Here is a 15037-nt window from a genome sequence, read left to right as displayed (position 1 = left end):
ATCTTACTCTTATTAGCTGGGATAAATGTTGTCAACCCAAGTTTGCTGGAGGACTAGGCTTTAAAAGAATGGAGGATGTTAATACGGCGTTGCTCCTCAAGCAGGGGTGGCGACTCCTCAATGAGTCCAACAATCTCTGGGCTTTGACTCTTAAGGCTATACATTTTCCAAAGACTTCTCTGTTCAACCCCAGAAGTGCAAAAGAAAGCAGGCTCTTGGCCTTGGTTTAGTATCTGCAGTATAATTCCTGAAACTTGAGGAAATGGTTCAAAAGTACATTGGAAATGACACTGATTCTTCTTTCTGGTTTGACCCTTGGCTCTCTGAGGGAACATCCATTGTGAACAAATACAATGATGTCCTAGTCTGGGCACCAGAAACCACGGTTGCACAAATGCTACAAAACATTAAACTTAACAACGTTAAACTTAACAAGGAGCATCTCTCAACTTTTAATCTTCCTTCTTCCATTCTCTGTCATATTTCGCTAACCTCCTTTAATGATAGGAAAGTTTCTTCCAATGGCGAGTTCTTTGCTAAGTTGGCGGGGGGAGCATTGCAGAGACAAAAATACCCAATCTGTTGCAACACCTTCAACCATTGGTGGAAATTCTACTAGAAGCTCCCCCTCCACCCTAAGTTCAAATATTACTTTTGGAGTCTATTGAATGCAGGATTTCCAGGTAAGTTTATCTTATCCCAATGGTCGGACATGAACACTGTTTGTGAACTATGCAAAGATCAGGCGGAGACTCTATGGCATATTTTCTTATCTTGCAAATGGACCAAGAGGATCTGGGAGGTAGGACCTTTGGGACTCAAAACTCAACACTCAACCAAAGAATCTCTCCTCCACTTCTGTGCTTCTTTCCCAGCTAATACACAGCTGGACAAAGAAGCTCCTCATTGGTTTTTTTCTTGTTTTAGTATCACTGGTTATTTCTTATGGAGAGAAAGGAACCATATGATGTTTAATAAACAAAAACCCAACCCAATTAGGTCCTAAATAATATTTGCTTTTGGGTAACTGAGCTTCACTTGGCATGTTCAAATTCTTATATGCCTGAAGAAACTCAACAATCTTTTACTAACCAGTTCATTTTGGAGCAACAAGTACACTTCATTTCCAGAGATTTATCCATGATTCATTCACCGGTTTTATTTTGTGCAAGGGTACCTAATGAATCTCTAAACATAGCAAGATGGAGTGCGGGGATAGATGTAAATGGCAAATAGGTTACAGTGGAGACATGATTGTGTGGACGAAAGTGATAGGATTGGAGTTGCACTTTTTGCAATCAACATTGGACTAGAATTAGCAAAAGAAGAAAAGCATACCCATTACACAAATTTGGTGTAGCAACGATAGAATCACGTCTCTCTTACCGAAGTCCTCGAAGACAACGTGGCCTTTACAATACTTAATAATTCTCCTGGATATAGCAACAAAACTTAAAGAAACCACATGCTCTAAAATTCAATTCCCCACTCTTTTGAACTTTTTTGTTAAATTGGTAGGCATGGAAGTAAACACTAAACAAAGCCAATGGACATGTTAGGACTAACTTAGAATCTCTAGATATGGATTCTGGTAGATTCCCTATGTTAGGTACCTGAATGAGGCTACTTAACAAGGTGGAATAACTCAAGAAGAAAAAAGGGACTTTGATAAGTTGAATAAAACATACATTCCCGCGTGCCCCCGGCTGTCCCTATTTCTCTGTCTGTCTCTTCTAATCATCCCCGGCTCTTCAAAGTCTCTACTCTTCAATCTATCCTGTCCTTCTCTTCGCTCGTTTCCTTCCCTGTTTGGTTCTTCCTCGGTGTGCTTGTGTTCTGGGCCTATCACCCTATGACTAGTAGATGTAACTCTTATGATGTCCTTTAATTTAACTTTTGTTTTCTTCTCATAAAAAAAGAAAAAAGAAAAAAAGAAAGAAAGAAAGGAGGAGATTACTTGCTTCCTACCATATGCTCATTTGAGAAGAGGAAAGTGCTAAAGAACAGTACATAAACAAGGAATCACAAAAATAGAAAATTTGCCACAAATTGTGGCATATTTCAATTAGCTATTCACAGTTCACACACTCCAACCGCTCCAACACCACCCCCCCCCCCCCCCAAAAAAATCCCCACCAAATAAAATAAATAGAAAAGAAATAAAATAACAAAACCCCAAGACAAGAGGGGAAAAAAAGCAAAATAAAAGAAAGATTCAAACGGAGTACACCTTGTCATGCATAGGTTGCGGACCTATGGTACCTACATTAGGTAAAGTTTCAGTTCTAGAAACTGCTAACAAACCGCCTCTAGTGAGCCAATTCCAGCCAGAATGCATGGTAGTTGGTAATACTAACTCAAGTTCTCAGGTTAATGAGAAATAACTAAAATTATACTAATTAAGAAACATTTTTAATAACTAAGACCTGTAGGATCTTTAGAGGTTGGGAGAGACCTACCTAAAGATCAATACTGTTAGAAAACAAGCATTAAATAATCAAAACAGCAGCTGAACTTGAACAAAGAAAAGAGAGAAGAAGAAGAAGAGAAGAGAGATGAAGAACTAGTAGAAGAGGCTTGTGATTCTTGCTTAAGAGTCTAGAATCACAAAGCCCTTTTATTTATAGCTTCTAATGAATCTAATACAACTTGAGAGACAAGTAATTGTCATCTAGAAAAAGGAAACAAAAAATTACAACTTTAGTAACTTCCTAGTTCCTAAAATAGAAACTACTACCAAAATAGAAACTATGCTTTCTAAAATCTCAAAACTTATGTAGCAAGACTCCAACATTAGAAATAGAAAGTAGAGTAGCATCACTAGCATATACTGTTCATGTGAACAGTAAAACAGATTTTTTACTGTTCACGTGAATAATGTCGTGAACAGTAAATAGCCCAAGTGTATATACTTCAACACTCCCCCTCAAGCTGGAGTGTACACAAAGAAAACTTCAACTTGCACAATAAGAATAAACTTGAAAAGTAGCACCAATCTTGAATCGTGTAGCAATGGCAGATGTCGATAAACACTGAGAAAACTTCACCCAGGAGATAAACAACACCAACTTAAAAAAAAAATTAATTCTTCATGTCAATAGAACCATCCAATATTGAGAACAATCGAAGATATTGAAGACGAACAAAGTCCATAAGTATAGCAGCATCAAAGACACTATCCATATAATGCCGGTAGTAGGGAGAAATATCCACACCAGATCTTCAAAATTGTAACTCCAAAGTCCATATAAACGCTTCACAAGAAGGCAAGTAACAGGTAAAGTATGGGTAGGTATAAGGCAATATTAAATATTGTGGACCAAGTAAGGAGGTAAAAAAACAGTATAGGTTACTGTGGACCAAGTAGGTAAGGTAGTATGGGTTACTACGGACCAAATAGGTAGGTAAAAGACAGTATCGGTTACTGTGGACCAAGTAGGTAAGGTAGTATGGGTTACTACGGACCAAATAGGTAGCTAAAAGACAATATAGGTTATTGTGGACCAAGTAGGTAGGTAAAAGACAATATGAGTTATTGTGAACCAAGTATGTAAGGTAAAGGACAGTATGGGTTATTGCGGACCAAGTAGGTAAGGTAAAAAACAATATGGGTTACTGCGGACCAAGTAGGTAAGGTAAAAGACAGTATGGGTTATCATGGACCAAGTAGGTAAGGTAAAAGACAGTATGGGTTACTGCGGACCAAGTAGGTAAGGTAGTATGGGTTATTACGGACCGAGTAGGTAAGGTAAAACTGTAAAAGACAATATAGGTAAAGACATGTAATGATATCGTTGTAGAATGCCATAGGTTGAGGACAAAGATCTTCACAAATAATATCCATCAGCACATCTTGAGTAGATATAGAATAAGGTACCATTCTCCCCCTCACGTGTAGCATTACACGTGGACAATTAATGATGAGCAGTGTATTATTCACCAATAAAGTTGATCAAGTAGCAGAAAATCGTCTCACAAGACAAAGTCTTGTGCACCAAGGGGGGAAAAAAAATTCTGGACCACCGCTAACCCTTAGGCAGGAGCAAATTAGATCAGGAAAAAATATATATTGAACCAGCTTGGAATCTCAAAATTGCAATAGTCGTTGCAGCAATCCACTTGGAAGAAGTGCAATAACAGTTGCTGCAGTAGCAAATAATATCAGATCTCGGACCATAGCAGCAAACTTCTGCTAGATTTGAAACTCTAACAGATCTCGATATGAAAGAAAAATAGTCCTCTAGGTCTTTGTATAAGTATTAGATAAAAAGAAGGCTAAACTTGATTCTGAAATAAACAACGGAAGAAGTAGTAAAGCAAGAAGGTAGCAGCAGAATTTTTCAGAAGAGAGAAATTCAATGAAACAAGGGTACTAGTATACGACTTGCAACTAAACTTATAGCACAAACAATGGAAGACAATACTTAGGTCTTGCAATCCGAATTATGGGCATATCTTTGCAAGAATCAAGAGGAATCCCAAGATATCAGTATAGTGCACATTGAACTTCAGATTTGCACACAAAAAAAGGGTAGTAGCAGCCTCAGTTGAATCAAATAGGTAGACATATCCCCAGAAAGCTTAGGGCCTTTTTATAGTATTAATACATAAATACTTGGTGCTTCAAAATTTAAAAAGAAGGACAGCCATGCACAATTACTGCAGCGAAGGTTGGGGCTACCCTAGATAAGAAAAAGGAAAAAAAACTGGGCAGCCAAGAGAGAGAAAACAATCCCTATGATTAAACTTGCTCTGATGCCATGTTAGAAAACAAGCATTAAATAATCAAAACAACAGCTGAACTTGAACAAAGAAAAGAGAGAAGAAGAAGAAGAGAAGAGAGATGAAGAACTAGTAGAAGAGGCTTGTGATTCTTGCTTAAGAGTCTAGAATCACAAAGCCCTTTTATTTATAACTTCTAATGAATCTAATACAACTTGAGAGACAAGTAATTGTCCTCTAGAAAAAAGGAAACAAAAAATTACAACTTTAGTAACTTCCTAGTTCCTAAAATAGAAACTACTACCAAAATAGAAAATATGCTTTCTAAAATCTCAAAACTTATGTAGCAAGACTCCAACATTAGAAATAGAAAGTAGAGTAGCATCACTAGCATATACTGTTCACGTGAACAGTACCGTGAATAGTGAATAGTAAAAACAGATTTTTTACTGTTCACGTGAATAATGTCGTGAACAGTAAATAGCCCAAGTATATATACTTCAACAAATACTAATTTATTATGTTGTGTTAGAAAACAAGCTTTAAATAATCAAAACAACAACTAAACTTTTTTTCTTTTTTGGGATGATTATAGCAGCTGAACTTGAACAGAGAAAAGCGAGATGAAGAACCAACAGAAGAGGTCTATGATTCTAGCTAAAGAATCTAGAATCACAGAGCCCTTTTATTTATAGCTTCTAATGAATCTAATACAACTTGAGAGACAAGTAATTGTCCTCTAAAGAAAAAAAAACAAAAAATTACAGCTTTAGTAACTTTCTAGCTCCTAAAATAGAAAGTTCTAAAAATAGAAACTACCACCAAAATAGAAACTATGCTTTCTAGAAACTCCCAAAACTTATGTAGCAAGACTCCTACATTAAAAATAGAAAGTAGAGTAGCATCACTAGCATAATATTGTTCACGTGAATGGTAAAATAGCCCAAACTTGCGTATACTTCAACATGTTGAAAACTGCAAGATACCTACACCTTGGAAGCTCTTATGATCTCTATCAACTATTTAATGAAACATGCAGTTTAAGAGATTATGTCTGTGGCTCCCATGTAGATTCAGCATCTGTTGTTCCCCTTCCAACATCCTCAAGCTGAATGCTAATGGAAGTTTTATGGTAGTTTTTGGGATTAGAATCTCCATGGGAGGTTGAACAATATCAGTGGAAGCAATTCAACAAGGGTGACTAGATGGCTGGAACCCTTGGATGGTGAGCCATGGAAATACTTTTCATTTGAGTAGGAAAGCCAGGTTAAAGTGCTTGAAGGGAACATTCTTTCTTTGAGTTTGTCATCAACGAATCCTAGCTGACGGAATATTTTTGTATGTGGGTTATGCCACTCACTGATTAGTCCTCATTAGGGTTTCCACAGCATTCAGCCCCTACTGTATTTGTCATATTCTACACCCACACTTCGATTTTACTCTAATCATCTATTAGTTATCATTTATAATAACCAGTACTGAGCCCCAATCCATATCCTCATGGTAAAAACCCTTCTCCTTAGCTCTGCACTAATTGCCAACAAATGCCACATGGTATATCAGATGGGGGGGCCAAACTTTGTGGAGTGGTAGATCCCCCTGCTCACATGTTAAGCTTCAGCCCTATCAGAATTTCAGTGCGGCAAAACAGATAGAGTCTAGGGTGATGGGAGAGTGCACAGCAGTGGTTGGTTTACCATAGGAGAAGATCAAAAAAATAAGATGCATGCCAATACACATGATGGAACATAATTAAATTAGGCCTTGAAATTTGAAATGTGGCTAATCCTGAACATGACCTCTCTATCCAAGGGGTTAAAATAGCCACATAAGCTGTTTCAAATAGAAAAACATTAGTTGGGAAGAGGTCCTAATGCACAAGTATTTGGCTTTTTTGCAATACCAAACATGAGGGAAGTATTTATCATGATCTAGAGGGTTCTGAGGGGATTGATTACAGCTTTTCCAGCAGCCTAAATGAACAGGTTACTTGTTAGTAATCATAATATGATCCTACCTTATATATCCAAGACAGATTTTATAGATAACCAGAAATCAAATCTCCAACTCATTATATTGTACCATATGTACATCAGAATCAACCTTACCTGAAGTTTTCCAAGATGCCACATTCCAGATATACTAACAACCTCTAGCACCTTGTCATGCATAGATTGCGGATCAAAATTATCATAATTTTCATCCTCATTTTGCCAAAGATCTACTCCACCCATGTAGCTTCCAATGTTTGCTACAAGCACACCTTCTGCATCCTGCATAGTTGGAGCAATTTCATGGCCTAGTAAGTTATATAAATATGTTCAAATTCTCCTATTTTCTAGCACAGACAAGAAGAGGGGGGGGGGGGGGGGATGGGGCCATAGGGGGTGGGAGAGAGAGGTTGGGTTTCATTAGAGCTCCATATATCCTCATTTTCATCAATTTTCAGTAAATAATGGAAGAAAGTGGAAATGTCTACACACCTCAGGGACCTCTATCTCAACCCCATCCACCTCCACACGAACTTGCCAGGGGAAGTCTGCAAATGTCCTATCCATGATATTCTTTGCACCTTCTCTTGCATAGAGCACTTTATTCATGAACTGCAAGCAGATTCACAGCATTCAAATCCAGATGCAATAAGTTAAATGCAGCTAGACGCAGAACAAAATTTAGAAAAGCAACTAAAAAAACACCATCAGTAGCTAGATCACACTGGTTCTATGATCAACCCCATCAACAAGTGAGTTCCTGAATGACTGAGTCTACATTAATGATCTTGCAAGAGAGAGAGAGAGAGAGAGAGAGAGAGAGAGAGAGAGGTTAACATGCCTTATTCTGAAAAATCTTATACCAACTTGAACCTCGGTCGACAATACAACAAACTCGGCTTTGTCCCAGTCTAATGGGAGTCATTCAATGGGGTTGGTTACATGGATCCAAACAAAACAAAGCGAAAAAACATAGAAAACAATAAATAAAATTTGAAATGCACAATTGACAGAGGAACATAAAATAAGAGGAAACACGCACAGCACAGCAGATCAGGAGCAACTCAAACAAATAAGTAGCAATTAATACAATTTGCTCCTACTTTCGTGAAGAAGACACAGATGGACGAAAGTATTCCTATCTCCAAGGCCTCATTCCATATTTATTTCTGGAAGCAGCAGATACGTTAACTTTCCAAACCTCAAGTGACTTTTGTTCAGAAAATACAAGTGCTGATTTTTCTTTCCTCCATCTTTTTTATTAATAAGGAAATCTTATTAGCACACACACACACACACACACACAGATATATATATATATATATAACACACAAAAGAAGAATATATTGTAATTAATTTCCCCCTGCTTCACATTGACAACTTCACAAAGTGAGCCTGGTCCAAGTAGTTGGTATTGTCCAACTTCACAAGAGATACTTGGGTATTGAGGTTATCAATGAGAATCATACTAGGGTTGGTACAACTGAAGCTACTGGGCAACGCTTCCATAGGTCCAGTGTCCCCAGAACCAGACATGGTAAGTACATGCTAGTGAATCAAAGTAATATGAAAATCAAACGGGAAGTCATTTCTATGGGAAAAGAATACAATAAAAATAAAAATTCCAGCACTTAGGACACCCACAATTTCTTGAAGAAAATAAGTCACATGCATTCCCAATAGTGTAGCCTCATTCTATAACATCCAACCAATGGTAACCATTCTACATTCCCCAAAGCATATCAGGCAAAACAGAGAAAAAACAATGAATCTGGTGGCAACTATCTAGCAGGGAAAGGTGGAGTTGGACTTCCAAATTGTATGACAGCAATGGGCCCTAAGGGGTTGAAAGGTACTGCTAGGCAATTATAGCAGGCCTAGTCACATCTCAATTGCCGGCTGGATGAGAGAGATGAAGAGATGAAAGAACACTAGGTAGTAACTTGTTTTGAGCCTCAAGATCTTCAAATCGACATTTACAGCCCTCATATCTCCTTCATTGAGCCGTCATTTGGACAATGAAACTACATTAGACCTTCAAAATGTATAATCCAACATAGTATGGCCTCTATCGGGACCCTGTAATTTTCTACGGTTCTGAAGAGAGTTATGGGCAGATTAAAGTTTGGCCAATTCTCAAACCAATTCTAATTCCAAGTTAAAAAAAAATAAAAAAAATCAAAGAGTACAGACCAACTCCAGTAAGAGAGAGAAGTAAGAGCTAAGGAGATGAAGAGAAGAGAAGAAAAAGAAAGGAGAGATGAGGAAAACTGTGGTGAAGTCTCTATTGACCTCTCTGCATACCTATGTTTCATTAATCTTCTTCTGGAAATTACATAAACTACCCTTGAGAAGTAAAAGGCAAATAATGTTGAGAAACACGATATTAGTAGAATGGCTTATGGATCAATGATCTCAAGCCCTCTATTTATAATTAAGTGGAAAGTACACTATTACAAGGAATAGAATTTTATATGAAAACAAACTCTAATTTAACTCCTATACAAACTCTAATTGAACTCCTAGTAGAATCCAACACTCCCCCTCAAGTTGAGGCATAGATATTAATCATGCCCAACTTGCCTATAATAGGAAGGAAATCTCTTTCTTTCAAACCTTAGTGAAAACATCTGCTACTTGGTCTCCAGATCTCACAAAAGGCATACAGATAAGCCCTTGTTCCAACTCTCCTTTGACAAAAAACCTATCAATTCCAATGTGCTTAGTTCGATTATGTTGCACCAGATTATTAGCAATACTAATAGTAGCCTTGTTGTCACAATATAACATCATAGGGTTTGGAACTTGGATTCCAATATCTTGCAGCAAGCCATTCAACCATAGTAGCTCACAAACTCCACGAACAATAGCTCTATATTCAGCTTCGGTACTAGATAAAGTTACCACATTCTGTTTCTTACTTCTCCAAGTAATTAGATTACTTCCAACAAATGTACAGTAACCTAAAATTGACTTCCTGTCTGGAGATCCAGCCCATACAGCATAAGTGATGTCTGGCCTAGTGTGGGACAAGTAAATAAACTTCCCTACCAACCTTTGGTATCTTCCTTTGTCCACTAGTTCTCCCTCTTTTTCTTTAAGTTTAGCTCCAGATTCAATAGGGTATCAACTGCTTTACACCCCAACATTCCCACTTCTGATAATAGATCTAGGACATACTTTCTTTGGGATAAGAAATATAACTTTCTTTGATCAAGCCACTTCAATCCCTAAGAAATACTGTAACTTCCCTAGATCTTTAATTTCAAACTCTCTGCCAAAAAAGTCCTTCAACTTTTGAATTCCTTCACCATCATTTTCTGTGATAACAATATCGTCTACATAGACAATGAGAAGTGTAATGTTAATACCTGACTTCTTGACAAATAGTGTATGATCAGCATTGATTTGCTTGTACCCAATAGAAGTCATTGCCTTCAGGAGGCGTCCAAACCAGCATCTAGGGACTGTTTTAACCCATAAATTGACCTCTTCAACCGACAAACTTTCCCTACAGTATTGTCATCGGAGAAACCATGTGGGATTTCCATATAGACTTCTTCTGCTAACTCCCCATATAAGAAGGCATTCTTTACGTCTAGTTGGTGCAAGTTCCAGTCTTTGTTCACAGCTACAGACAACAAAACTCTGACAGTGTTTAGTTTGGCAATAGGGGCAAAGGTCTCCTGATAATCAATCCCATAGGTCTGGGTAAACCCCTTTGCAACTAGTCTAGCTTTCAACTTGTTGACTGATCCATCCATATTTTGTTTAACCACAAATACCCATTTGCAGCCCACTGGTTTTTTTCCTGGAGGAAGTGTAACCAGCTCCCAAGTGTCATTTTTCTTCATTGCCTGCATTTCCTCTACCATAGCTGCCTTCCATCTCTTATCAACATAGGCTTCCTTTCCTGCTAACTTTTAGGAACAGATACAGATGACAGAGAGGATATAAAAGAACTGTAGGAGTCAGACAAAGAGTTATTAGAAACATATTTAGCTATGGGATGTTGAGTACAAGATCTAACCCCTTTTCTAATAGCAATAAGAAGATCAGAAGAAGATACCTTAAGGGGAACAGTAGAATCTGATTCTGGAGTAGGAGACTGAAGTGGTAACGTATCACCTTTCTCCACCTGCTTTAGCCGGTTGTAATTCTTCTTCCGATAAGTTTGCACCTCCTTATTCTGGTCAATCTGGTTTTGAAAGACCCCAACAGTGTGTCTCACAAGAGTGGTCTCCCCCTGGCTAAGTTCTTTACATGGTTCAAAAAACGAAGGGGGAGGATTAGAGTCCTCAGGTATACTAAGCCGAAATCTCCCCTTGGTCAAGAAACTCTTCTGGGACTCTTAAGTTGTGTTGGTATGTGATAGGAAGATCTAGAGTCAAAAAGAACACCTCTCCTCTAGGACTCTCCCCCTGGAGAAGTGTATAATAAGGGCAAAGACTTATTAAAAATTACATCCATGAACCCTTTCTGAGTAGCAGAATACCCCAAAAATATGCAGCGTAGGCCACAGGGAGCCAGCTTACTCTGGTGGGCTGTGATTCTGGCATAACGTATGCATCCAAAAACCTTTGGGGGAATAACAAAAGAAGAGGCTCCATGAAGAATCTCATTAGGACATTTAAAACTATTCATAAGGTAAGAAGCAGTGAATATAGCATCACTCCAGTATTGGTCAGGTACATTCATAGCAATCATAATGGAACGGGCTATCTCTAAAAGATGCCGATTCTTTCTTTCAGCAACCCCATTTTGGGCAGCCGTATCAACGCAACTAGTCTGGTGTATTATGCCAGAGTCAGAGAGATATCTCTGAAATTCACCATCAATATACTCTGTGCCATTGTCACTACGAAGGATCTTTACCGTGGCATTGAACTGAGTTTTAATCATATTATGAAAATCACGAAAACATCGGAAAACCTCATTTTTGTGTTTTAAAAGATAAATCCATATAAACGAGAATGACAATCAATAAAAGTAACAAAGTACCTATGGCCGTAATAGGACAAACATCGGCAGGGACCCCACACATCAGTATGAATTAATATAAAATGAATAGTTTTTCTATTTTGAAGAGAAGGTAAATAAGTAGAATGAGTCTGCTTCGCAAAAATGCAGGCTTTACAAAAAAAAATTATCCTCATTACAAAAAGAAACCAAATCAGGAAATATTTTCTTAAGAGTTCCTAGAGGGGGGTGACCTAGCCTACGGTGCCACTGATGAAGGTCCGATATTACCGAATGGACCAGATTATAAGATGCAGTTAAAGCAAAAGCAGATCCTCCCATCAGCTCGAGTAAATAAAGTCCATTGTCTAGTTTACCGCGTTTAATCTCCTTCCCCGTGACCAGATCCTGAAAGACACAGTAAGATGGGGAAAAAATCACTTTACAATTCAAGTCATGTGTAAGACTACTGATAGAAAGCAAGTTAGTAGAGAAAGAGGGAACATGTAAAACTTTAGACAAAGAAAATGATGGAGAATGTTGAATGGTCCCTTTTCCAACAATGGAAGAATAGGAGCCATTAGCAATTCGAACTTTATCCTTTCCAGTAGTAGAGGAAGTAGTGGTCGAGGCTGTACCGGCAGTAGAAGAATGCAGAATACGTCGCAGAGTAGCAAACTCCTCTTGTGAAAACCCAACGTCTGCAGAGGGTGTGGTGGAAATTGTCTTAGAAAGATTAGCCTTTGGTTTTCCCTTTCTTTATGCTCGTTTTTGCTCAAAATCAACAGGCTTCCCATGCAGTTTCCAACAATTTGCCTTGGTATGATATGGTTTGTGACAGTGCTCACACTTATGACTTAACAATCTCCTTAGTTGGATCAGATTAGTGCAAACAAACTGTAAAGCTGATTTCTTCATAATAAGAGTATGAAACATGGCTGATCGACGACTTTCCTCACACTGAACAAAAGCATAAGACTGTTCTAGTGTAGGAAAGGGAGAACGACTTAAGACTTGCATTCTGATCCAATCGTACTCCACATTCAAACCTACCAAGAAATCATATACTCGAATCTTATCAATGTGCATCCGGATAAGTAGTCACATTATCCGGATTAGTGGGGTGATAATCCCCATAATGATCCAACTCCTGCCAAAGAGAGCGCAACTCAGCATAATATTGGGCCACAGTCAGTTCCTTTTGAGTAGTCTCATGAAGCTTCTTTCGTGGCTCATAAACCTGTGCATCATTCCCCAACTGTCCATAGATTTCAATAGTAGCCTTCCAAATTTGGGCTGTAATATCAAGTAATAGGTAACTCCGAGCAATATTTGGATGCATAGAATTCAAAAGGAATGACATAATAAGAGAGTCATTTGATATCCATTTATCTTGTAAAACACCTACGGTAGTAGGTTTGATAGTGGTGCCCGTAATGTGTCCAACTAGTCCTCTTCCAGCAATAGTCAGGTAAGTAGATCGAGACCAGATCAAATAATTTGTGCCATCAAATCTTACCGAAAGAGAATGAAGAGTGGGGTAATGTTCGGATCCAGTGGGAGCAATAGTACCATCGATGGTTGCCATGTTGAAAGAATTGTCTCAGTTCTTCAGTCTTCACCCCTTCAAAGTAACTGAAATGTTGCAAAATGCAATGGCCAAACCAGCCAAAAAATTCTAAGGAATGATATAAGCCAAAAAATACATATAAGGAACACCTTTGTCCCCTTTTTTTTTTGGCTAATCGATGAGATTTGGAGAGAAAAAAAAAAAAAAAACAATAATATGGCTTGGCCAAGATGTAATGGTCTGGTCTAGTATAGATTAGGAGAGAACCAAAAATAGTTCGACCAAAGATACAATGGTCTGGTCTGGTCTATATAGGAGAGAACCAAAAAAGGTTCGACCAAAGATGCAAGTCTTTTACATAAGCATCGTTCCAGGGTATTAAACGGATTTACCTAGATTTAGGGGCGATAGCGATGCTGGCTGAAGAAGATTGCATGACTAACGATTGTGGAAGACGATGGCGAAGAACGTCGGTGCTGGAAGAAGGGTTTATTGCGACCAGGAGAAAGGTTTGAAGGGTGTGAGAGTGATGTTCCAGAGGTTTAGGTGATGGCTGATGTTCCAGTCGATGGCGGAAGAAAGGTTTGAAGGGTGAGAGTGATGTTCCAGTCGATGGTTTACCCTGCTGTAGACGCCAAAATGTATGCAGTGGCAATTGTTTGGGTGGGAAGCAAAGGCGATGACTTTCTAAGGGATAGGGTTGATAGCGGAATCAGAGGCGATGGCGAGAGATGTCTCGGAAATTAAGATAGGTTTTCCTCAGCGAGATATTTTTCTCTTCTCTTCCCTAATCGAACTTAGGCTCTGATGCCATGTTGCAAAACACAATATTGGTAGAATGACTTATGGATCAATGGTCTCAAGCCCTTCTATTTATATATAATTAAGTGGAAAGTACACTATTACAAGGAATAGAATTTTACATGAATACAAACTCTAATTGAAATCCTAGTAGAATCCAACAAATAAGTTGCAAGGATACAAGTTACAACCAATGTCCGAAATTTCACCCCATGTGAGGTTTCGGTGGATAGCGAAACCACTAAAACCCCGACATGTTGGTGAAATTTTGCTAACATTTGGAAGGGGATTCGGTCAAATTTGGCCCCCCAGTTTCGGGGGGTATTTTAGGTAATTTTGGATCAAAATTCGGTGTCTAGCCTAAGTTGCCTAACTAGTGAATTATTATGATTGTACATTCCTAACTAGTAGAATTAGATTATGAAACATTAAAGAATGCAAGAAACATTCTACATTTCTACCATGATTCTCCATATCATCACATTATCTTCATACCTCATCCTTCCATATCTACTAGAATTCATCAATCACCACCCTCATCACATAATCATCCTCCCAATTCACCTTTCCTATCTCATATGATTTTGTAATAGTGTAAATTATTATGATTGTACATTCCTAATTAGTAGGAGTAGATTAAGAAACATTCAAGAATGCAAGAAATAGAAGAAAGAAGCTCTAGAAAATCTTAATAATCACATCGAAATTCAATTATAAAGGGTGATATTTTGCCGAATTTATCGCAATAAAATGAATAATTGGCTACACCGCCGATTTTTTGGCGATATTTTGCAGATATTGTTTCGGTCCCACTTTTTGTTTTGCCACCTAGCGACACTCGGTGATATTTCGCCGAAATTTTGTACCATGATTATAAGTCACTAAAACTTTTGACTAAAGTACCCTTATTACAAATCTCTTAAAAGCAAGTGCAAATTCACACAAATCATGCACATTACAAAGAAAACAATTAGATGGGTTGTAAAATGTCATA

The 15037-nt window shown here is 38.1% G+C and overlaps 1 protein-coding gene across 3 annotated transcripts in view; it reads right to left on the bottom strand.

Moving 5' to 3' along the window:
• Positions 1-15037, bottom strand: part of DGK1 (diacylglycerol kinase1) — a 28673-nt gene that overhangs the window by 7357 nt on the left and 6279 nt on the right. For all 3 annotated transcript variants that reach the window (XM_089148246.1, XM_089148245.1, XM_089148247.1), the window contains exons 5-6: positions 7206-7325; positions 6831-6995 (exon numbers count right to left, since the gene is read on the bottom strand). In XM_089148246.1, the coding sequence (XP_089004372.1) occupies positions 6831-6995; positions 7206-7325 (285 nt within the window). The remainder of the gene's footprint in view (positions 1-6830; positions 6996-7205; positions 7326-15037) is intronic.

The sequence above is a fragment of the Hakea prostrata genome, chromosome 3, assembly GCF_041222555.1.
Source record: "Hakea prostrata isolate BN-2017 chromosome 3, UWA_Hpros_2, whole genome shotgun sequence".
NCBI lineage: Eukaryota > Viridiplantae > Streptophyta > Magnoliopsida > Proteales > Proteaceae > Hakea > Hakea prostrata.
This window is presented reverse-complemented; position numbering and strand designations above follow the sequence as displayed.